The sequence below is a fragment of the Ictalurus furcatus genome, chromosome 26, assembly GCF_023375685.1.
Source record: "Ictalurus furcatus strain D&B chromosome 26, Billie_1.0, whole genome shotgun sequence".
NCBI classification, from domain to species: domain Eukaryota; kingdom Metazoa; phylum Chordata; class Actinopteri; order Siluriformes; family Ictaluridae; genus Ictalurus; species Ictalurus furcatus.
Window position 1 is genome coordinate 11,793,484 of NC_071280.1, and position 25,857 is coordinate 11,819,340.

Consider the following 25,857-nt stretch of genomic DNA (forward strand, 5'->3'; position numbering starts at 1 on the left):
ACAGGGCCAGATGAGCCATCTGTCCATCAGAGAGAGAGGGACATAAATAGAAACAGAGAGAGAGAGAGAGAGAGAGAGAGAGGTCCTAACACTTTACTGAACCAACTGATAAACCATTCAAGTGCTAAACAACACAGTTCAAGGCCAACCCCAAATGTGCTCATTGTTCCCAGTTCTCTGTGTGATTTTGTTTATATTTTGACATGTGCTTTTCTTTTGGTTTTGGTCCTGTCTCTCCCCAGCCCTCTCATTGGTTAATTACCCTATTGTGTTCACCTGTTCTGTGTTCAGCCCTGTATTACTTTGCCTATTTATTCTCTGATAAATTCTTGCCAACTATATCAAGCAGTTCTGAGCTGCTTCCCTGTGTATTATATGGTTTTTCGACTGTCACTTTTATTAGCATTTCTGAATATAAATGATCCTACATGTATATTGACATGAAAAAAATTAAACACATCTCAAACATAAGGGATAAACATCAGGACTCAACGTTTCCGAATGCAATGCATCTATATGATGCAGTTGCTCTGATTTATGCCAGATGCTCGGTCAGCTAGGCAAATATCTAAAAGATAAGTGCGATGGTACTGACAACATAATTAGTATGTAGTTGAAGCTTTTGAACCTTTGAGGGGGTGAGGGAGCTGGAAAGAATAAAGGACTTAAACACTGCTGCATAACTCTCTTTACATAGAGATAAAGTAAGGGCACATCAATGGATCCTGTGAGTTTCAGTGGTTTAGTATTTTCGTAGAGCTGAATGCTGAGACTACAAACTCCCAACCACAGGGACAATGTCAAACATGGACAAAAGAATGCAGAGTCAGTAAATGCACTCCAGCCAGAGAAACATACCGATACACAAAAGCATGTAATTACATATGGTCAAGTCAATGAGATATTCGGAACTCAAGAGAGAAAGGTATCAGAAAAACTACATAGGAAGTAGAATCTGAAGCTTAAATTTAAATTAACCCCTGAAACAACACTTTTGATACGCTCCCACTCTCTCTGAAACAGACTCGCAGGTCTCACTCAACTCCGCTAGAGGTTTCCAAGCCCTGTATGCAGCTTAAAACTATCTGACTGGAAAACTAATACCTAACATGCTCAATAGGAGTATATGTCATCTTCTGAGACGATACGAAATTAGTCTCGATAGTCATCAATTCAATGAAAGATACATTTAACCCCCAATGAAGTATGGCCTTCTTCACCAGAACTGACAAGCACAGAGGCCAAACCTACTCCACCAACTCAAAGACATAGAGGTCATACCACTTGCACTTGAATTTACAGACATGAAGGCCACGCCTCCTTTGCTGGAACTGACAGTTTCATTTACTGCAATTGCACACTGGCCATGTCTCCTTCACTGGGACTGACAGGCACAAATACTTCCATCACTGAAAAAAGCACAAAGGCTACACCTCCTTTACTGGGACTGACAGGTATAGAGCCTACTCCTCCTTCATTGGGACTGAAAAGCATGGTGGCCACGTGTCCCTTACCAGACATTTATTATTGGAACTGACAAGCACAAAGGCCACGCCTCATTCACTGGGACTGACAGAACTAAAACCCACACTGTGTATAATGGACTGATATCATTTTATTACGTGTAAACTAAATAATACTACATCTTTAATATATAGAGACGAAACTGTGAGAGTAAATGTCCTGATTCCTGATACAAAGCACTGCTGCAGGACAGATTAATATACAGGAATTACAAAAGAGATTCAAACAGCTGTCCTGGGAGTGATCGTGCGTCCTGCTGTATGTAAAATCGATGTGTTCAGATGAAGTGTGAAGGCTTTTTAGAGACAGCGTGACTGCAGGCAGACAGAAGAAAAGACTGGAGACTAGAAGATGAGAGAGGTGCCGAGTCAGCAAGGGTTTGAAAAACGCACATCATATTGTCTTTCTCTCTGCTGCATTATTCATCGCTCTCCTATGCTTCTCCTAACGATTCTTTGACACAGTGACAGCATGCGTATTTGTGTGAGCGTGAGTGTGTGGGTCTTAACAGCCTGGGGATTAAAAAAGAGAGGGTCCTAGCCAACCATTCAAATGACGTACCACAGACAGTATTGCTGGCAGCCTGCATTTGTCACTGCATGTGTGAGTGTGGGGGATGGAGTGATTGAATGACAGAAAAAAGAGCAAAGGAAGTGACTGGTCTCACCTGGAAGAAAAGGGATGATGCGCTTTTTGGGGTCCTTCTGCCCTCCCTCGATTGGGAACTTGTCAAGAAGCTGCATCTGGGGAAAAAATTTTAAAAAGGAAGTGATATTTCAAACCACACATCAACACTACAACAATCTACAATGAACATATCCAAGAACACACTGCTTGTTCAGTGTCATGTAACATCAGAGAAGGAAGTCTGGACTACATTTCCCAGTAGCCGCTGCACCAATCACCATGTCACATGATCACCTGCACTTGAACTTCATTCATGTTAACGAGCACTTACAGGTATTTATAGTCACAGTTTGCCTTCGTGTTTTGCTGCCTATTCATAGTTCTTGTTTAGTTTTGATATTATTAAAAAGTTCATCTGCACTTGCATCCGCCTCCACCTTGAAATCGTGACATTTGGCCTTAATCAATTTCAAGCTTTGTAAAAATGTAAAACTGGTTTGATTTGTTTACTCTCCAGCCATCTATATCCTCCAAGCCGCAAAAATATTATGATACTGATAATATCCAACACCATAAATCATCGACAATCGCAGTACCTCATTTGAAGTAAACGAATCCCGCCGTCTCTGAACGCAGCCTCGGAATCAAATCCAAAGCAATTCTGCTTTCTCCTTTTTAGCATTTCGGGGATGATCCGCCAGGTCGCGGCCTTTCTGCTGTCTCTCCTACTTAGTCACTAGACAGGTTCCTCTAAGTGCCCAACCAATTAATCGCATCCCTCCTAGCGCACACGCTACCTATTCTCGCCGCTAATGAGTGTGCGTGTGGGGTGTGTGTGTGCATGTGCCTATGTGTTTGCGAAGCACCTTTGTGAAATAATTGATAATGGTATTATAATTCGTATTATATTCATCATAATTGCCCATTTTGAGTGTTCTAGACAAGGTTTCTGCCACATTGCAGACAGAAAAAGACAGAGGAAGATAAACAAACTAGTGGATCTACGAAGAGCAAAACCAGCTTTCATGAAGATGCTCAAAATAATTTTTCAGAACTGTTTTTGTTCTTGTTGTTGTTATTGTTGTTGTTTCAAGGACTGTTTTGTCCTCCAAGGCACAAATCAAGTAAATGTGCTCTTGACGACATAACTGTGGTCTTCAAGGTCCAATTATGCATCATATATAATCGTGAGATTTAAAGGTACACTGCATTCACAATCCTGAGTGAGATATACAAATGAAAGGAATAGAAGATTGTTGTATCTTTTTCTGTACATTTCCTGCACAGCTGTGTACTGTTTTTTACATTTCCATTCCTAAAAGTACTAAAACTACAGCACTACAGCTTGATGAGGACTCACTCTCGCAATGTTGTTTTTGCACAAAAACGTATCACGTTACGACGTTAAACCGAGAGGCTGAGTGATACAGTAATTTTATCATGGGTAAGGGTGTTCTTAGGCATGACACATTGGACGCACTTTGGAAGAGCATTACCGGTAATGAAATATTACACCATCACAGAGTTTCTGAATGTAACTGGGGCAACAGAATGCACACATGTACTAATAAAATCTTTTTTTAAATCACATTTATTTATTAGACAAAACTCACTCATAAAAGACTAAAAAATAAATAAATAAACCATTTTTGTTTTGCTCTACTTTGTGTAACAGTAGCTCTACTTCATTGCCGTTGAAGTTTATCTTCTAAGACCTTTTGACATGCTCCATGTCGTCTGTAACAAGAAGTGCCACGAGCCGATGGGTGCGTCTCAGTCAGATTCCCAGTTCAGTAGTCAGGGCACTGATCAGGAAGTCGGCCATTTTAAGGGCTGTCTCATTCTCAGAATTCTTCCAGTGCACTGGAACGTTCGCTCCCTAAAAAATCCCACAATGCACCACAACAACCAGGGAGCATCAATGCTTTCTATGTTCCCTTACTGGAAATGGCGTTGTGTTTTCTGAAGCCTCTCAGCTCGAAATAAATGAGGGATGAACTCTCAGCCAACTTCATCTACATACATAAGCAGCTTGTTATCGTTGTTGTAGCTCTCAAATGATTACTTATATTATCGATTTTGTTTATTTGACGTTCTATATACGGTTTGTTTGAGCCTAAACACTTAAAATTCATTATGATTTTTTTTAATTGACTAGCTAGTCTACAATCCTGCTTGAAGTTCCATGACAGAAATGTGTGTGATTAAGCTAACAAATTTCTATGACATGTAATGTCAGAAAGATATCGGTCCTGCCTGTTGTTGATAAATGCCACACGTGAGGTTTTACAACGCAAGTACGTATTCATGTCGCCAGAAATTGAGTCATCGTTGTCCCAATGTTTAGTGAGCCAGGGTCATTACTAGTGCCCGAACTTGTGTACACGATATATTGATTCACGACCTAGGGAGCTGATTGAAGCCCTGTTTACACTAGTGCATTTTCGCTTTAAAACGCATAACTGTTGCTACGGTTACGCTTGTCGTCTACACTACTCTCGGCGTTTTCGACCCTCGAAAACGGAGACTTTTGGAAACTCTGAAGACCCTGTTTTAGTTCGAAATCTCCAGGCTCACATTTCGGTATAAACAGACCAAAACAAAGACTTTTGAAAACTAAGGCATGGCTGCCCACATTCACTCCCTGATTGGGTCTTCTGGATCATTGCGTATCCTTCCCTGATTCGTCAAGCCCCTACCATATGACCATTATACTACCTTGATCATATACCCAACAACTGAACAGCAAGCTTTGCTGGCTTTGTCGTCATTCTTAGCAGCCATTGTGTAGTTAAATTCAGTATTTTATAATACTGCAGCTGCCTACATGCGCAAGAGGCGAGCTATGATTCGAGCAATCGCCAACAAATCTCATTTCAAGCGGCGGAAGCCTGACATGGAACGCCAGTTTGTTGTGCCTGCCAGTGACTAGCAACCAACTTCCTGTTTACACTTGTATGCGCATGCCCAGTGTGCATGAATGGTCACGTGACATGCGTTTTCGGTCGTGTAGTGTGGACAGAGATCGTTTCTGAAACACAGCGGAAACGCCAGTGTGGATGAGGAATTTTAAAAACGCCATTTAAAATGGCATTTTAAAACGAAAACGCACTAGTGTAAACAGGGCCTGAGACACACTGATTGCTTGGCTTTTTAAAGGGAAGTTGTTTACCATATATGGGGATTGGGGTGTGTTTCATTATACAAACAAGTGTGGCCCTGCAGGAGCACATCAGTTTACAACGTGTGTGACTTTATCAGTGGCCTTTGCGTACAGCTGTACAAATGTTCGATTCTAAGCTGGTCCTGTCTGAAATGTTTTGCAACATGAGCACTTAGTCATATTCATAGTCTTGTCTGCTGGAGAGATGTTTCATGTTTTGAGAGCGTGTCAAAGTAGGCGGCTGTGTGGAGCAGAATCGCTGATGAAACAGCCAACAAATTCTGCGCACAGAAATGACTTCAAACAGCAGGATACAGTCACAAATAACCTTCGGAGGTGTTTGGAGTGAAATTATGAGATTCTAATGTTCTTTTCCTAAGCGTTTAATGGCGCCTCAGGGCAGCGAGGCAGTAATCCGCCTCCGGGGCCAGCAACGCTAAACAACACTGAAACAACTCGGCAAACATAGACTCGTCGTCGTGAACGTTATTATGTTTATGAAGTGTTGTGAAGAGTAATGTCATCTCGCACGATCTGGAGATTGTGTTCGTGTGTGTTATTGTATATGCAAATCGATAGATAAATCACAGATGGCAAAATCGAACACGTGTGCCGAGGGAGAGGTTGAAAGAGAGAAAGAGGGAAAGAAGGAGGGAGAGAATGATGAGGAGGCAAGGAGAAATCACAATAAGGCTGAGGCAGGATAATCATGAAAGCGCTCTCTCTATCTCTCTCACACTCACACACACACACACACACACACACACACACACTCCTCCTTGGCCTAGGAGAGTGTTTATTCACCTGGTTCCACCTTGTTCCAGATGTGTGGTCTGCTCTCTTGCACTCTCTATCACACGTACGTGCTTTATTTTCTCTATTTCTGCTTGCCTTGCTAAACAATTTCCTCCAGAAAATAAACAGACCAACTTTAACATTTGGCCTTGACGCATAGCAAGTGGAGTAACTGAAATTTGAGTGATTGTGAATGTGGAAAAACACACACACACACACACACACACACGCACACACAAACACATGAAATCTAATGAATAGTGTTACTATGCATTTTAGTTGTAGTCACTTTTAGTGTGGCCTTGGAAATTTCTGTTAAATTCTGTTTCTGTTCTAGTTTGAGCTTCAGTTATAGTAATTTCAGTTGTGGAGATGTGAAGTAATATTTTGCATCCGATCTTTAGAGAAGAATGCACGAGTGCACATAGTAGCAGTCTTTCTGTAAGCATTAATGGTCTATACGTGAAAACCAGTACTTCAGGTTGAATGATACATTTAAGTAAAAACTATAATAATTCAATGCTTCTAGATCCATCCATTCGTTTTCTGTACCACTTACACAGGTCACTACACAGGTCCTACACAGGGTCACAGGGAGCCTGGAGCCTATCCCAGAGGACTCGAGGCACGAGGCGTGCCAGGGTGCCAACCCATCGCAGCACACAATCGCTCACACACCCATTCACACATTATGGACAATTTGGAAATGCCAGTCAGCCTACAATGCAGGTCTTTGGACTGGGGGAGGAAACCGGAGTACCCAAAGGAAACCCCCGAAGCACGGGGAAACTCTGTGCACACAGGGCGGAGGAGGTAATCACACCCCTAACGCCAGAGCTGTGAGGCAAACGTTGTTGGAATCTGCTCATGATCCACTCATACTTTAAGGATGTCAGAATAATCTTTAGCAAAAATATAACCCAAACTTATACACAGGACTGTCCCACAGTTTGGTATTATTAGAAACCTGGCATGGACTTTTGTGGAATAGAGATCAATTCAAAATATTCCCACAGTGCATTCACTCGCCTCCTACCATTTTCCATATCAGACTAAAGTAAGGCGAATGTTGGCAGAGAAACCAAAATGCAAATGAATTCTCGCCTGCTTTATATCACATTTTCTGTCAGTTTCAGAGGCACATGTTTGGTTGTAGTTAGTTATAGTGGTTCTGGTAGTAGTAGTAGTAGTAGTAGTAGTAGTATATATTACTTTATTTCATTTTAAGAAAATGTTTTTGTGGGTTGAACAGTATGGTCATCTGTGGTCTCTTGTGTTTTGTGTGACGTAACCAGAACCAGCCACTGACGGGGTGCTATTTGTGAACAGTGCTTGGACCCCGCACATCGCTGTTATAATAACCTACTGACTATTATAACCCTAGTACAAGGAAGGTACCTTGGGAGTTCATTATTATATACACGTTAAGTTAAAAACCTGCTCATTGCTCATGGCGATGTGGTCCAAACACATGAGGAGAGGGACTGGTTTGAATTTTCTGCCCATAGAATCAGATTTCAAATTCAGATACTTTCCCTATTCTCTGTCCTGGGAATTCATATCTCATCTCCCCCTTTTCTGTCTCTGTGGTCTCATTCTCACTCCCACCTGTTCTCTATCCCAGCACACAGTCCCCTCCCTGCCGCTCCCTTCAAGAAGAAAAAAAAAAGGAAAGAAAGATGTTTTAAGGATGACTGACAGGAGGAGAAGGAGGGAGACAATAGGCTCTGAGGGGAAAAAAAAGAAAGCAAAGTAGCCGGGAGGAGAAGAAACGTAGGAGGGAGAGAAATGGGAGAGAGGGAGAGAAGTTGCTTCACTTCGCAGCAGTAAGGCACCTGAGAGACTTCCCGAGTCTCCATAGCAACAGAGGGAGGGGAGAGGAAAAGGAAAGCAGCATGATTGGATAAAAGGATGTGCGTGGCAAGTCTGTGATTGAGAAGGACGTAGAAATCTCCTGATCCTTTCTTTCTTACATAGCCGTGAACACACACTCCCAGACATACACACAAACATACACATTTAGTATGCGTTTAGCACGCAATTTCACACCACGCACACACACACGCACACACGCACACACTACTATGAATGTCAATGTGACTTGCCAATTCAACCTATAGTACAGAATACTAACCATCTTATTCCACTTCCCACATTCATATTCACTCATCTCTCACACACACACACACACACACACACACACACACACACACGAATTAACGACTGCATCTCTTTCCAATCCAATTTCACGCCAAATAAGAGATGCTCCATGTATGCTTTGTGGATAAGACATGTTGGAGGTCAAGAAACAGTGCAAGTAAAAGAAGTAACCTGCCAATATAAAAATTTTAAATTTGTAGTTTGTGTCTCATTCAAAAGACTGGCAAAGATTTTACAAAAAAAAGATTATTTGTATTTATAGCTACAAACTATGGGCCTTTTAGTTGAATACCCTTGCCACAAGCCATGAATAAACAGTCTGTACAGGATTTCGCAGGTGTTTTATGATTGTTGCGGCCAAAAATGCTTGAATTTACTGCAGCTTTTTTTTTCTTCAAAATTTGGAATGCAATTAGCTGCGTTTTTTGTGCTTTTTGCGGAAAACTACTTGAGAATTGGCGAACTTGCAATTGCACAATTGTTTTACACGGTCTTTCGCAGTGATGTTTGGTGGTAAATGAGACCTTTCAGCTGTACTCATGTTCGATGCACGTGAATCAAAGAGGGCTTTGGCTGAATGCGCGTTGTAATGACCTCACATGATGCCTCTTGGCCCAAATCTGCAGAAAAAATAAAATTTGTACGCTCCTCCAAATATTGCGGAGTAAATACAAGCCAACTTAAGAAATTCAGGTGTACTAAATCAAGTTCGACATATATACAAGCTTTTGTATACTAGGAGTCTGCTGGCAATATACCTTGCTTGTCAACCTGCCCAGTCTGTTTGCTTATAGTCTAGATAAGATGACTTTGTGACAGAATTTGTGTGTGAAATTTCAGCTAAATTCAACTCAAGCTTGCAAAAACCCACTGCATTTTTCCCCCAACTGTTGCTCATGCTATGTCACAGATGGATGAAAGCGCTATCTGCCCTCTTACAAATACATGACCTCACAGACACCTATGATTGGCTAGTGTCACTCTGATTAACAGGGGAAAGAGTATGCCATCCCTCCTATCTAGAGAGCACTTCCAATTTTGCTCTCTTGGACTCCCGGCCATGGATGGCATGTGTCATCGTCAGTATTCTACATGTTTTCTGTAACGCCATTCTGGAGCCTGAGATGAGTGTCAACTCGCTTGTGAAATTTCTCTGAACAAATGTTATAGTGTCTGGGCCTGGAAGAAGGTCAAGAGAAAATAATGTACTACAACTAAACTACACAATTGGGTTCAAAAAGGTCTGTTGTGGAGCTGCATCGAGGGGCCCGCATTAAAAATGTGAAGGCAAGACCAGCACAGTGAGCTCTCCGAGTGAGCTCGGAGACGCAGCTCAATCAAACGGCCTATACTGCAAGAAAGGGAAAAAATAAGTCACTTGGAAGCATCAAACACTGACTGTACCTCTGGAGCTCCACGAAAACCTAAGCCAACACTGAGAATATAATAACATATAACAATAACAGTGACATAGCTCACACTTTAGCTCCAAGAGTTCCCAGGAAAAGCTGCTCCGGATCCTCTCTGACCAGGATAAAGTGGTTACTGAAGATGAATGAATGAAACGTTTTTAGCTGTGAGAGGGATCTCAATCTCAACGCTCAATCTCAACGCTTCCAGCATACACTTAATGTTTCCCATGGCACAATGCTAAATATGAGTCATGTGACACCAGCTAATGCTTAATGATTCATGTCATATTGCATGACATCATTAGCAACCAATTACAGCAGCTGTGCTTCAGCATATGGCTTTCCTCTCTGCAAAACAACACCACTTAAAACCTGAGTTATGAAAATATAAAGCCTCACTTTAAATTCTTTTGTAATCCTTTTATTAAGACATACTGTAAAAGCTGAATATATAAGAAACACCACTGTACATTTGAGGTAAGGACATGGATTTGGAACAGGGACACAGGGTGTTTAACCTGTCTCTGCAGCCACAGAGGATATACGACTCCTCGATAAATCTTTCATCCGCTCTGTAGCTCGGAAAGTAAATGACTAAAAATGAAAAAGAAAAAAAAAAAACAACCAAAGCTTTCCTCAGCGTAGCTGTTATTATCACAGAGTACTTAATTATTTCAGATTTTGCTGGATGTAAATGAATCATCTGTCAGACTATTCAAAAAAAGGACTTCAGGACCAGGTATAATTAGTTTCCCAAAATGTCTGATTGTATCCTAAATCCTTGCTAACAGACGTTCCAAAGTCAAGGACACTAGAACAGTGAGAATTAATTTGATGGTTGAAATACTATTTTAATGTTTAGTCTATCCAAACATGTTTTTGGCCAAATGACCACTGTGTTGTTTAATGCAGCTCGAAAAGCAATCTGAATAAATTTATGATATTCAACATACAAATGTGAAGTGTGAGGTAAATGACATTATATGTAAGTAGTTCCTTTCAAATACGTACTTGCAAAAAATCACAAATACCCTAGGTAGTGAGTATTTATTGTGCCATTTTGTATTACGGTAACTGTGGGCTTAAAAAAAAGATTAAAAAGATTAAAATCATGACAATGATCACAACAATACCACAGCCATCCGTGTCTGGGAACTGAGAAAGCCTAACTGACTGTGCTCTCAGGGTGGGCGGGATCATATACTCTGTCCCCTGTCAATCACAGAGACACTAGCCAATTGTGGGTGTCTGTGAGCTCATGTATGAGGAAGAGGGCAGATAGCGCTTTCCTCTGAGTGTGGTGTGCAAAAACAAAACACAAAGGACAAGTTAAAAATGGCGGATTTTCAGAAAACAGAGAACACTGATGATTAACATCAGACCAATAACCAACAGAATCCCAGAAAATACTTGAAATAATGTTTCAGCACTAATCATGACATCATTTAAGGAAATGGCTACACATGGGGAAGATTATGTTTCAGGAAACAAGATAACAAGGTTTACAACAATGCAGAATTCAATATGTAGGAATAATCATAAAACGCTGTTGACCGTCTACCTGAAAATAAAACATTCAACAAAATTTTATTTGTGGTTATTTGTGGTTAATGGAGTTGGGGATAAATGTGTAAAAATGCAGTACATATATCAATAATTGTCCATTATTTTAACATATTGTAGAAGTTTGGAAGTGAGATGGAAAGCCAGTTCTACACTGTATATAACATTGTGTACATTGTAAATATAAACTAGCAATTCAATCTCAGCTCTTTTAAAGAGAGAGATCTTCATGTTGGTGAAATCATGACCATTGTGCGCTCTTTTCTAAAAGGTTCTTCTTTGTCTTCTCTCATAAACCTTTAGCCAAAGATCCAGGGCTGGGAAGCTGATCTCAGATCAGTGTAAAAGGGCAACTGCCACACAGTGGTATAAATCTACTCATTACAAATGAGTCTGACTGACATTTCACCGACACACACAGACAGAGAAAGAGGGTTGGGTTTTTTTTTCTCCACCTCATTCACAGCTACTTTCTGTGTGTCTGTTCTCCCTATCGTCCTCCCTATCGTTGATGAGAACATTAATCACTACAAACCTGTGCTTGGTCTCACTTTCACTCACATACACTAAAGTAGCTGGGTTACTAATGGGTCAGCAACATCTGAAGCATGTCCACACACACATTAGCGAGGCCAGTATTGAGTTTCAGTAGATATATGTGTGCACACTTGGAGCTTGGTTTTAAAACCTGTCCATTGACCCAACAGAGCCATAGATCAATGCAAATATAATACAGTATCAATACTCTCTCTCTCTCTCTCTCTCTCTCTCTATGTGTGTATATATATATGGATCTTTGGCCAGCCACCCACATGATGAAAAGAAAAAGAAATCATGTCTCATGAGACCAGGCCACTTTCTTCCACTGCTCCATGCTCCAGTTCTGATGCTCACATGCCCATTTTAGGTGCTTTCAGTGGTGCACAGGGGTCAGCATGACCGGTCTGTGGCTACGCAGCAAACTGTGATGCTAAAGTACGTCTTTTGTGGGATCGGACCAGACGGGCTAGCTTCCGTTCCCCGCACGCATCAATGAGCCTTGGGCGTCCATGACCCTGTTGCCAATTCACTGGTTGTCCTTCCTTGGAGCACTTTTGCTAGGTACTAACCACTACATACCGGGAACACTCCACATGACCTGCTGTTTTGGAGATGCTCTGACCCAGTCATCTAGCCATCACAAAAGGATTCAGTGGTCTTAATGTTATGGCTGTTCGGTGTATACCAATTCTCCATTTGGATTCATTTTCTATAACAGCATGACAGTCAGTAGTTTGGCTGTAATTCACATCACAGGTTTTTGTTAATGCGCTCATTCTAATACGCTATAATTTCTAGAGTAACAGTTTACACAAGGATTGTATGGCAGATACTCCACATAAATTTTTTTTTTTTTTTTTAAACGTGTAATCGGTGATTGACGTTTTCTGCAAGGAAGGAGTCTCCAGTGTCAGTGCTTTATAACAGTCAAAGGTAAGTTTTCAAACATGGAAAAATCTTCAGGATGGAGCGCTTTGTGCTTTCTCGGTAACAGTCTGCAATCATATTATAATGTAAGTGATAGTGGATTGTTTAGTGGATGTTCCACAGCATTAAACATACCTATAAATGGATAAAACATACAATGTGTTGTTCTTTAATAAATAAAATTGTATTTGTTGGCAAATTGCTGTGATATAAGATGAATTTAAAAAAACTCCAGGATGTGCTGCTACTGGAAAATAATCAACGTTGGGGTGGTAACAGTAACTCACCACTCTGTCGTTGATTATTTTCATATAACAGCACACCGCATCGTGTGTTATTTTTACTTATCACGTTAAGGAAACTATATAGTCATGTTGTTCAACACTACACATATCCTTGATACTGGTATCATATCAAAAATGGAATCAGCATACTCACTGTGGAAAAACTAAGCATTTTTGCCCCAGTGAAACCGATGGCTAAACTGAAGATTCTGGAAATCATTTGAATATCTTTGTGTTTCTTAAACATAATTAAATTCTTATGCACGTACATCCCACTGAATGTTTGCACACATTTTTACACCAATTTATTAATCTACTGCTTAATGCATATTCATGTCTGAAATAAATAAAAGGTTTAAACCTGTGAAGTTACTTCCTGTTATTTTAGCTGTCTTTTTCTAGTGTATACAGGGCTTTCAGTTGCTGGTGTAATTATGTGTTTTCAGGGAATAGTTGCCTCCTTGCTGCTCTCTATCTCTTCCATCTTATACTGTACTCATTTTAGAGTGCGCCTTGACCGTGACCGTGAGCGTGATGAGACCAACATCACATAAAACAATCTAACTGGCCTGGCAATATTCACTTCTCATTTGCATAAAGTCTCGCTCCCACAACTTATCAAAGACGAGCAATGCGGCCACAGAGGATGTATGGCTGCTCGATAAATCTTTAATCCGCTCTCTACCTCGGGGGAAGTAAATGACCAAATATGAAAAGGAAAAAAAAATCAAATCAAATCAAAGCTTCCTTCTGCATAGCCGGTGCAGGATTTTCACCAGTGTCCATAGAAAATGAATGAGAAGTAGAAAGAAACACAGTTCGCTCTCCTTCCTCAGTCAAACCTGACCTGTCCTCTTTCTCTGGACAAACTTTCCAAGTATTATCTGTAATGCACATTAGACTTCCACACACGTGAAAGTCTCCACCTTCACCTCTCAGACCGCTTATTACACTGTCATGTGTTGTATAATATAGAAATGAACCAGCCTCAGCCTCTGCAGCTACAGCACTGCTGATCGGAGAACAGTGCTATTTTTGGCTCAAGATGCAATTAACAAACTATTATAAGGATCATGTCTCAACTGACCCGAGCGCCAGAATATTCCTCAGAGGTTTAAGCTAGCAGCAGTAAAACAAGGGGAATAAGCAGAAGGTGAGCTTTAGCCTCATGTCTTCTCAAGGTGGGAGGACTTGTAATTGTGGGAAATACATAACTACTGAATGGTTCATATTATATATGTATATAGTTATATAGTTAATGTAAATTAATATGTATACGTCCTTAATATAGTTTGCTACTGTAGCTAACAAGCAATGGAAGTCTATAGCCTAGTTCACACTGCACCGACAGACACCGACAATCATCAACTTTTAAAAGTTGGCCTTTGGATGGATATTAGTTAGCATAGCATGGACGCATGTTGGATAATCTTTCCAAAATTAGGAATATGACGGTATAGAGACAAAACTGTGCAGGATACAATACAGTACAGCACAAAAAAAAAGTTTTAGATGCTAGCACAGCATGCAGTCTAAGGCTGCAACAACTAATTGATCAAATTGATAATAATTGATCATTAAAATAATCAACAACGAATGTCATTATGGATTAGTCGGGTCTGTGACGTCACTGTGGATGACTCCGGTCAGTGACGTCACTACACAATGGTGAAAAACGCATTTCTATGAATAAAACACGTCTGAGAAACAGCAGAGGTCACAGAATGAGCTGCTGCGGGAAAAGTGCACGATCCGGGTCGTCCAAAACATGAGAATGTTTTACAGTAGGCGCTTCAAACAAACTCGGAAGTGTATTCACGTGGCTTGTCGTGTCAGACGCTGCGACAGATGTGTGTGCAGTTTAATGTGTTCCAGACATGTTTTCTTCAGTGCAGAAATGACATTTTTACATTTATAAACTCAACTGTAAATGTTAGAAATTCACGCCAGGATTTCCATTTTACATAAAGTCTCATCCTGACAGCAAGCGAGTCTCCGTTCAACTTCACTGAGCGAGCGCGAGTCCACACATACGTGTCAATCAAAAAGTGCGCAATAGAAAGGAAGCGCAATAACTTTGACTAAAATATTCATTTTGATAGAATGTGTTGTTTGATGCTATATTTAGCTATATTTATAAACAAAAGTGACTGTGTTTTTCTGAGAGCAGTAACTGTAATGGTGTTAGAACATGTAATTGTATAGAAATGTAAGAAGTGTAATACATTTACAGAATAAAGCAACATGTTACTGTGTTTAAATGAGTGAATGTGTGTGTTACTGCAGAACATTCAACCTCTTACCAGTTAACACTTAGTTTGTGCTTTCATTTTTCTTTTTTAGCATTTTTAATATAGTGATTTATCTTCTGCTTTAAAGCTTGTGGACAATCCGTTGTTTTTTTTTTTTGTTTGTTTTCAAAATATAATGTTAATATTGTTTAAAAAAATCCTTTGCACAATGTATAGCATAGCCCCCATAGATACATTTAATACCTTTTCATAGCCTTCAATTTACACAATGTTTGACGGACAACATCGGGCAGAATGTGAAATAACATGTTTTTTCCAAAAAATACAGAAAATAAAAACTGGCCTTTTAATCCAACTAATCGATTAATCGAAGAAATAATCGACAGATTAATCGATTATCAAAATAATTGTTAGTTAATGTAGTTACCTCACATTAATGTAGTCACCTCGCATTCAAACACTTCATCCAAATAAATAGTCTTAACATGCCCCAAGAGAACACCACAGCCGAAATGTTAGCCAAGGACATTCTGCATTTACCCTGTGTTCACACTAGCGAGTGACAAGCAACTGTTCGTTTTCGGTGTAAACGCGTGACACGGAGCAGCAATTTCAGCGACTGCGGCAAGCGACAAAGTGACAGTGTGACAAGCGACATTTGAGTAGACAGTTTCTTTTTTGAGATGCAAATTAGGTATGATGCAGAAAAGCAACAAATCCAAACAATTAGTCAATTAGAGTGGTACGCCTTTTTTGATATATATATATTTCCCCTCGTACAACTTTTGTTCCTACCTGCAATTACATCCTGTGTACAGCTCGACTTTAAAAAAAAAAATTGGACATCTTAGAACTGTGATTTCAAAATGATCTGCAAAATGTTTAATAAAATAAAAAAGAGGGATCATTAAAATTGCATTTTGTGTTTTATTAGTTCTGCCCTGAATAAGTTATTTCCCATAATAGACGTTTACATAAAGTCCACAAGACACAATAATAACTGAATTTACACAAATGAACCAGTTCAAAAGTTTACATACGCTTGATTATTAATACTGTGTGTCGTTACCTGGATGATCAGTGACTGTGTTTATGTTTTGTGAGAGTTCTTCATGAGTCCCTTGTTTGTCCTGAGCAGTTAAACTGCCCACTGTTCTTCAGAAAAATCCTCCAGGTCCTGCACATTCTTTACTTTTCCAGCTTCTGCATATTTGACCCCTTTCCAACAGCGGCTATATGAAGTTGAGATCCATCTTTTCACACTGAGGACAACTGAGGGACTCGTACACAGCTATTACAAAAGGTGCAAACATTCACTGATGCTCAAGAAGGCAACACGATACATTAAGAGCCGGGGGGGTAAATTTTTGAACAGGATGATCGGTGTAAATTGTTATTATTTTGTTTAAAGATCTTTTTTTTTTTCATTTAGTACTGCCCTTCAGACACTAAATAAGATATTTACATGTTTCCCAGAAGACAAAATAATAACAGTTTATACCAATCATCCTGTTCCAAAGTTTACACCCCCCCCCTTAATGTATCGTGTTGCCTTCTTGAGCATCAGTGAATGTTTGAGAATCAAGCGTATGTAAACTTTGGAAATGGTTCATTTGTGTGAATTTGGTTAATATTGTATCTTGTGGACTACATGTAAACATCTGTCGTGTGAAATAGCTTAGTCAGGGCAGAACTAAATAAAACACAAAATGCAACTTTAATGATCCCTCTTTTTTTTTTAAATTAGTAACATTTTGCAGATTCTGTAATCTGTATGTAAACTTGAGCACAACTGTATAACTCATGCAAGCTTTTAATGGCAGAAATGAAAAGCTGGTTCTAATAACATGTGGTGCGTAATGCCCAGCAAGCTCGCACAGGAAGCATGTAAAACAGGATAAGTCAATTACATACACATATAAACACAGTTTATAAGTTCAATGCACAGACACCAACAGCTGCTTCCCGTTTACAAAAAACTACACAAGACGGCATCCATTTCCATATGAAACTGTACCTAAGGGCTCGTTTTATACTTAAAAAAATAGAGGGAGAAATGGAGAGACATAAAAGAAGACAGAGGTCCATAAGGACCCAGAAAATTTCTCTCTCTCTCTCTCTGTGTGTCTGTGTGTGTGTGTGTGTGTATCAGTTTAAGCAAGATATGAAGGGCAGCCAACTCACTGCCTCAGAGAGTGTTGCCTGTGTAAGGCACTACTCGATTTAGCTCACTAAATTCTCTCACTTTCCATAAGAGTAGTCCTGAAGGCACAGAGCCTAACCACATCCCCTGCAGTTACATCCTATATTTCACTGACCTGGGATCAATCAAACATTTATAACCCTGCGACTCTCAGAGCAGTCACTGTGGCTACAGTACTACACTATATATATATATATAAATGTGTGTGTGTGTGTGTGTAGTACTGCAGCCACAATGACTGATCAGCAGGAACAGAGTGAATATAGGAGCGGATCCTAAATGAATGACAATGTGAGAACAGAAAGTGTTCAGTTTAACAGTCCATGCTGTATCAAAAGGAAATATATGTGTTAAATGTTTTCTTCTGTTCTCTAAATATCCCTAGTTTGTGTATTGTGTTTTATTAAATATATGCTACCACACATGGTGTGTGTGTGTGTGTGTGTGAGAGAGAGAGAGAGAGAGAGAGAGAGAGAGAGAGAGAGAGTGAGAGAGAATAGCTTTTATCTTACTATAAATAAAGATAAATAAATAACTTATCCTGTTTTACATGCCTCCATGTTTTTTATTTATTTATTTAACTTCTTTAAGACTGCCAATATTTATATTGACACTTTTATGCTCTCATCTCTGTGATTCTATATGGACACTCGGTGTTGTAAGTAATATGTTTATTAATAACAGTTCAGTCAGGACCACTCTGCTTAGAGAAACTGAATTTATTTGTAAGCTTACATAGTTTGTTATTCCTGCAATGCTTTGACAATACTGTACATGAAAAAAGCAAGTGGTTTTTATTGCTATTTTTTTGTGCAAACAAATGGAAACTCAATAAATTTGATGAATTTAATGTTTTACTCCATTCTTCCTATCAGAAACACAACTCAATTTTGGAAATAGGGGTTGGGTTTTGTTTTTTTTTTTGTTTTTTGTTAAAAAAAAAAAAAGGGAAATAAGTGATAAGTTTACTATAGGTTACACTCTTCCCTCTCTATTCCTTTGTTAACACTTTTTACTCTTTGTTTTCTTTGTTAACTCTTCCACCACCAGTTTCAACCAGGCACAGACAGATAAAGTCCCTCACCATTTGCTCGCATTCCTATGACTTCCTGAATACCATATATGGAGAGTTCTTCCTCTCTTACACTGATGTGCTTCCTGTCTTGTGCAAATATGCCCTTCCGCCTAGCCAATTAATAGTTAACAGATTGTCTCTGTTGTGTGTCAAGCATGATATATATATATACGCTGGTTTTCTTTGAATAAAGAGAGAGCTTGCCATTTGAATCTTGTGTCATTCGGCAACTCTAACAAGCGCTTGGTGCGGGAAGTGTGTAGCGGGGCCAGGGCGCCAACTTTTTGTGTACTTTCGTTTTCTCTCTTCTTAAGAATCGTAACCCGAAGATCAAAATTCCTAACAATAATTAAAATTCAATAACGTTTTGACTGCAGGAGTAAAAACCAAATGTACTATGATACATTTCATTACTGCTATCCACTAAAGCAAATAGATTTTAAAAACTCAGTTTGTTTTAATTTATTATTTTTTTTAAAAGAAATGTCTTTTACATGTGTAACAGTTAAAAAAGTTATTGAATTTTAATTGCTTCTCTTAAAAAATTAAATAGACTACGATAATCTTGGTAGAATTGCTAGAACACAGTTACCCAGGTTATGCAATTTTTAGATGCTCCCTTACTGACTCCCTTATTAGAAAACGCTGGCAAGCTGTGTTTCTGAGAGAATCGCTTCAGGGGGCTTTAACGGGAGAAAACTTTAAATTTATTCAGTTGTACTTGGTTCTCTGTCCACTCCAGAGTAAGACAATACACATTTTGTCCTTTTTGTGAGTATATGGACATGCCAATAATGCTTGTTGAATTTAACTGAATTGAGAGAGAGAGAGAGAGAAAGAGAGAGAGAGAGAGAGAAAGAGAGAGAGAGAGACTTTATGTACAGGAATGTCTTTGTGCACCAACGGGACTTCCCCAGAGGCAGTGGCACTGCCCAGTGTGTGTGTGTGTGTGTGTGTGTGTGTGTGTGTGTGTGTTTCAATACTGGTGCAGGTGCAGCTTGCCAAGGTCTACAGTGAATGTCAGTCAGACAGCAATACAATATCTACCTCTGCATGCAGTTTATAGCAGCCTCACACAATAGTGCGAAGTAAAAAACTAACTCACTATCTGTCCTGCCAAATGATTTGGTAAGACATACACAAAACTAGGTGTATAAAATGTTAATATTAAGTGTTTTTAAGGTTCAGTGGGGTTGAGGTCAGTTCTTCCACTCCAACTTTGGCACATGGGGATTGTCATGCTGGAACAGGTTTGGGCCTCTTAGTTCCAGTGAAGGGAAATTATATTGCTACAGCATCCAAAGACATCCTACACAACTGTGTGCTTCCAACTTTGTGGCAGCAGTTTAGGGAAGTCCCGCATATCGGTGTGATGGCCAGGTGTCCACATACTTTTGGCCATATAGTGGATATATGTAAATGCACATCATTCATGCCATACTTTATTTGTATCTATGTATTTTGCATTTCTGTGCTAATACAAATAATAAATTCATTAATTAGCCCATCAGGCAAGGAAAAGCTCCAGTGTGCTGCCCACACATCTCTTTCTTTTTCCAAAAATATTTGGAGGCCATAATTTTGGTGCATCTCGAATAAATATGGTTAGCATCACATTAATGAACTCAAAATATTCTGTTTACCTTGAAAGAATCAAAGGCAGTGCATTAGTGCATCTTTCAAGCAGGAAAACTGAGTAGAGGCGAGAGCACCAGCCCAAAGATTACTAATGTGAAATGGGAGGAAGGGGGCGGGGCTTGCAATGGGTGTTAGTAAATATCAGCAAATTAAAAAAGCCTGCACAGCTTCATATCGATTGGATCTGCTGTTTTTACTGTGGAAACAGTAAACTGTGAACTCAGTGGCAAAAATCTAACATGGGCTGCCTTTAAATAAACAGCGTCGATCCAAATCTCACAAATCGCCAATGAGAGTAAATCGCTGTTAAGCCCCACCCACATGAGAGATTTGTGGCAGAATGGCGAACGTAAACTTGTGGAGCGTAAACGAAAAGTTTGAAAGCGTAAATAAAAACTCTGGCAGTGCATTCATAAACCATGATTACCGAAAACGAAGCTTAGAAACCTGTTAAGAAAGAACGCTGTTTATTTGAAGACCATGTTAAATTTTTGCCACTGAGTTCACTGTTTTAAGTTTCACTTTCTCATTGCATATTTTTGTTTGTTTCTTGAAAAGTTACATTCGATAATTTTGGCACAAAGGTCAGCATTTATATTATGTTTGAATCGCAGATGTACCTGTTTTATCTTTTCATACCTGGGGGTAACCTTCTCCTACTTTTGTTCTTAATGTGAGGCCATTTGCTTTATTTATATCAGTTTTTATGCTTTTTTTGGTAGACCAAAAAAAAAGAACAGCAGTATAAAGCTCATTAATGTTCTTCCATGTATTTCCACGAAATCTGGGCAGCATGTTAGTTTTGGCACGTCGCTAGTGTAAAAGGGTTCTTTAAAAGGGTCAGAATTGTATTTTTTTAATCAATAGAGGATTAGTAATGTTATTTATATATGGATATGACAGGCTTTGGGGAGAACTGCCAACCAGAGTAAAGTCCATGCCAAGAGGATACAGCTGCAGCCGTATAAAGGCATGGTGACACTGCCCTGCTCCCTGCTCCGAGTGTGTACAATGGAAATGTTAGCCTTAGTTTAAAGTGAGAGAGAGTGAGAGAGAGAGTGAGAGAGAGAGAGAGAGAGAGAGAGAGAGAGAGAGAGAGATAGATAGCTCCTACTTACTTAAATAATACCTATGCCACCATAACCTTAAACCTTCTGTTTATATACAAAGGCGAAATTTTGACTGCTGTTATCTTTTTAACGGTACAAATTACTACTTCACTGTGGTGCGGAAATAAACTCTTATATAAAGACTCACCTCTGTTCCCTAAAAGTTTCTTGTTTATACATTTAATCACAATGTAGCATATTAATGTAAATTATCTACAGCATGCAGATACCTTTGGTTCCAAACCAGTGAGCAGTACATCGACCTGCATGCTGTAATCACATAGACAAGGGCATCAGTCTTGTGTGTGTGTGTGTGTGTGTGTGTGTGTGTGTGTGTGTGTGTGTGTTAACTCTTAACTTTTAATGCTATTATTACCCCACAGTCTGTTCATTATAATAAAAATGATAAATCTCTTCTTATTTTTGCACCCATCCATTCCCTTTCCATTTTCCAAGAAATAGTTTGGCCAAAATCAAGAGAATGAGGTTTACCCCAAAAGTCAGCCAAGTCGTATCTGGTGTCCAAAGTTTCCTCCCTTAGTCTTGTACTGGAGCCACAATTAAGGGTGTAGCAAAACTATCACACACTGAACAACATCTTTTGTGTTTTCATAAAACAGCACAACAGGTCCATGTTAAGAGATTACTATACAGTTAAACATCAAATCTGAACTATAATCAGCCAAATTCACAATAATGTACTGTACCATGCTAATGCCAAACTATGTGCTGTGTAAGAAAGCGATTCTAGTGATTCAAAATGGCTGCCACGACTGTTTATAAATCTGAGTTGACTTTACCTTTGATGATTTAGGGATGCAGTCTGCATGATTTTAATGTTCTCTTATTTGTTATCAACTTTATCCTTGTAGGTCCAGTACTAAACAAAAGCACCAGACTTCAGACATTAAGTATATGTCATAAACTAATGGCTTGGAGTAAGTTGCAAATTTCATGCATTTCATTTTTGGCCAAACTACTCATTTAAGTGCAATCAAATCCTGTCTGGAAAAAAATCCTGTCTGGTTTGTTTCTTTGTTGTTGTTGTTGTTGTTTTTTTGTTCAGAGCTGTTTTCACATAAAATAGCAATCGCACCAAAATAGCAATATTAATGTCAATTAGCATTATGGACAATTCATCTAGTTAGCATTATGTCAACAAGTGCATGCTAGGTGGTTTCCACATGTTTTCAAAGACTTTGGGCTGAGGCAGTCACGTGTCCCGTTAAATCCAAGGTCTATCAAATGGCAATTGCTACAATTTTAATAAACTGTTCTTTATAAGTAACAGAATGCTTTCATGTGAGATTTATAAAGAGTGACACATTTTACAGTAGGATATACTGTATAGGACTATTTTTCTATTTGTCACACTTCAACCAACCAACTAATTACTGTCCTGAAGTAATTCTGTCCTGAAGTAAACCATTTCACCAGTTTCTAAAAGTTTCTCAGAACTTGTTGGTGTTTAGTCAAATTCAAATGGAAGAAAATATGAATTTATTTCAACCTCATATATGAATGTTCATTGTTTAATATAATATTTGATAGTTTTTCGAATAAGAAAATGCTTGCAGAAACCATACTACTGAGTACAGTAGTAGTCAGTACTTCTCATATAACCTGACGCTCATATGAATTATTTTGTTCATATGCTTGTTTACTCATGTAATTGGGTTTTGCCTCACTGAAGCAATAGGGAGTTTACAGCAGCAGCATATATTGACCAAGAGTATGATCACAATAGAGGACTGCTTGCGGTGAAATATTTTATCAATGTCATATTTTACTTTGGTAAAATATGACAAGGTATTGTATAATACAGTTTTCTGATAAAGCTAGCTATTCTATCTTAATCTTGTTCACTGTCCTTCCAGCATAAGCCTCAAGCATCAGGAGATTATTCCATCCATCCATCCATCTTTTATACCACTTAATCCTTTTCATGGTCACAGGGAACCCTGGAGTCTATCCCAGGGAGCATCGGGCACACGGCAGGGTACACCCTGGACAGGGTGCCAATCCATCACAGGGCACATAGGAGATTATTCTTGCTACTAATTCTGTAAAATGCATCCAATGTCATCGTTGTTATGGCTGCAGTGTATTTAGCACTAGCACTTTTAAATATTTTATTCCTTTTGGGCACCCCGATCCCCGATGCCATGTTACTTCACAGTCTGGATATGAAGACCTTGACAAATTCCAAGAGATAATAAGGTGCAATAAAACAGCCTTGTGCGCAATGATGCCTTAGACAATCTTCTCTATAGTATTACAATGATGCTGAGACTTCAAGAGAGAAAGATTGGTGAATGGGAAAGACAAACAGAGGAAAGATTACTGACGGCAGTCCAGAAAAAAAGAGCAGGCAAGTCAGAAGGAAATGTTTCAGCCCCAGAGTCTCTTCCCATGGCAAACAGAGAGGCTGGCCTTGTAGCCAGCTAGCTTTTAAGTAACATCGTTCTTTGGCAATGTGTAACCAGATCAAAGCGCATGTGTGTGCGTTAAACTGAGGGGGTGGTCAAGACCTCATGGTCTGGCAAACAAACGGTCTGACATGCACTCAGTCACACACTGATCACAGCTACAACTGCCCACACACACATCAAAAGTTTCTTGTCTCACCGCACATCCCCTCACTCGCTATTTCCATCCTGAAATTTCAACACATGGCACCAGCCTACAGACACACCAGCCTTGAGGATCACATGGATACAAAGGTACACACTCTCTTTCTTTCTTTCTTTCTCTCTCTCTCTCTCTCCTCTACTGAAACCTCAATTAATCATGTTGACTTCAAACCATTCTCAGCTGAGGGGAAAAAATACATGGCCTGGAATCTTTCCATATTACACTACCCAACTAACCTTGCTCTGTTTGTCTCTTTTTAAATTTGTGAAAATCCAGCGACAACCCTTTATGTTCTTACATACAAACACCTTACCAAACCCAAATCTCTTCCTCAAATGTAATTATACATAAATAAATAAATAAATAAATCTCAAATCAGCAGTAAATAGCAGATCTCATTAAAAATGCATACAAATTCTAATGAGCAAGAATGGTGTGGTTGGATTTCAATTACATATATAAAGTAGATGAGCGAGGTCAGAGGAGAATTGTCGGACTGGATTGAGCTCACAGGAAAGCTACTGTAACTTAAATAACCACTCTTTACAACCGTATTGGGCTGAAAAGCATCTCAGAAAGAACATGTCAAACCTTGAGGTGGCTGGGCTACAACAGCAGAAGATCAGAAGATCAGGTTCCACTCCTGTCAGCAAAGAACAGGAATCTGAGGCTACAGTGGGCAAAGATTCACCGAAACTGGACAGTTGAAGATGGGAAAAAGACCAGATGACTCTTTTTTTCTTTTTATTGTTTGCCTCAATTTATAGTAGGAGAATTATTCATATATTTTCATTTTTTTTTTATAAATTATATCTATTACTAACAAATAAGATGAACATGTAATGGGTATTTTAAAGATGAACTTTAAATAGGTAAAGTGTTGGGTGGGTTAAAACCCTCCATTGTTTTTGCAAGCACAGTGGTGGAGTGTGTTTCTAAAGTGTAGGTGTTCGCCTGGCTACAGCTCATGAAATACGTCTTTATCCTCCACGCCCAAGTTCAGACAATAACTAGCCATTCTTCTCCCACAGAACTGGCACAGGATACCAAACTGGAAGGTTGTTGACCCTGGAAAAGTGCTGAGACACTAAAATTCTGTGCCGATTGGAGATGCCAGCAGTGCTTAGTGGTCTGTAGCACCGGTTTGGGCACACGGAAGTGGGTGGCTCCAAGCAACCCATGCATTCCCCTATTCCCGTTTTGGATAACACTTGGTCCACAGTTATCTGGTTACAGAAAGGAGGAATGTTCTGAATCCTTAGAGGATCAGCAGGTGGCTGGAGAAACAGCTCTACTCTGTGAAGTGGTAGTCATCTGATATTGACTTTCAACGATGTGGCATTTTTATAATGTGGACGGAACTATAGAGACTGTGAATCATAAAAATACATACATGTATATAAGTATGTGGGATACCATGGAATGTATATCCTGTAAAAATGAAAAGATTATTTAAAAGAAAGAGGAAGAACCAGCGACTATAAGGATGTATGAGAATCATAAAATGAGTCAATCCCCTCTAGACGACGTGCCATTCTACCGCAAGGATATAAAAATATCACTCTTATCCACACAACACAACACAGTCACACAACACAGCACAGTCATAATCAGACATTCCACATACCTAACACAAAACATCTGTATCCAAATGTATGTCTGATGGCCATTATCTGTCACTGACAGAGCACAAATGGGAATTAAATGTGTATTATGTTTGCTTATGTCAACAACACCACAATTAAAACTAAAAAATTCTAGGATAGCAGCTAGCATTAGCAGTGAAATTATGAACAATTAAAAATTTGACCTAACAATTCTCTCGGAAATCCTGTCAGGTTAGCTTTATTAGGTTTAACATTCTAGCTAGCTAGCATCAACAAATATTATACTTCTTCATGAAACTAATTAAATCTAATAACTTCATATAAATATATTGTGGCTTAACAAT

General features: G+C 39.2%; 1 protein-coding gene across 3 annotated transcripts in view; it reads right to left on the minus strand.

The window, feature by feature from the left end:
* Positions 1 to 25,857, minus strand: part of sh3pxd2aa (SH3 and PX domains 2Aa) — a 121,696-nt gene that overhangs the window by 70,402 nt on the left and 25,437 nt on the right. For all 3 annotated transcript variants that reach the window (XM_053614972.1, XM_053614973.1, XM_053614971.1), the window contains exon 3: positions 2,192 to 2,267. In XM_053614972.1, the coding sequence (XP_053470947.1) occupies positions 2,192 to 2,267 (76 nt within the window). The remainder of the gene's footprint in view (positions 1 to 2,191; positions 2,268 to 25,857) is intronic.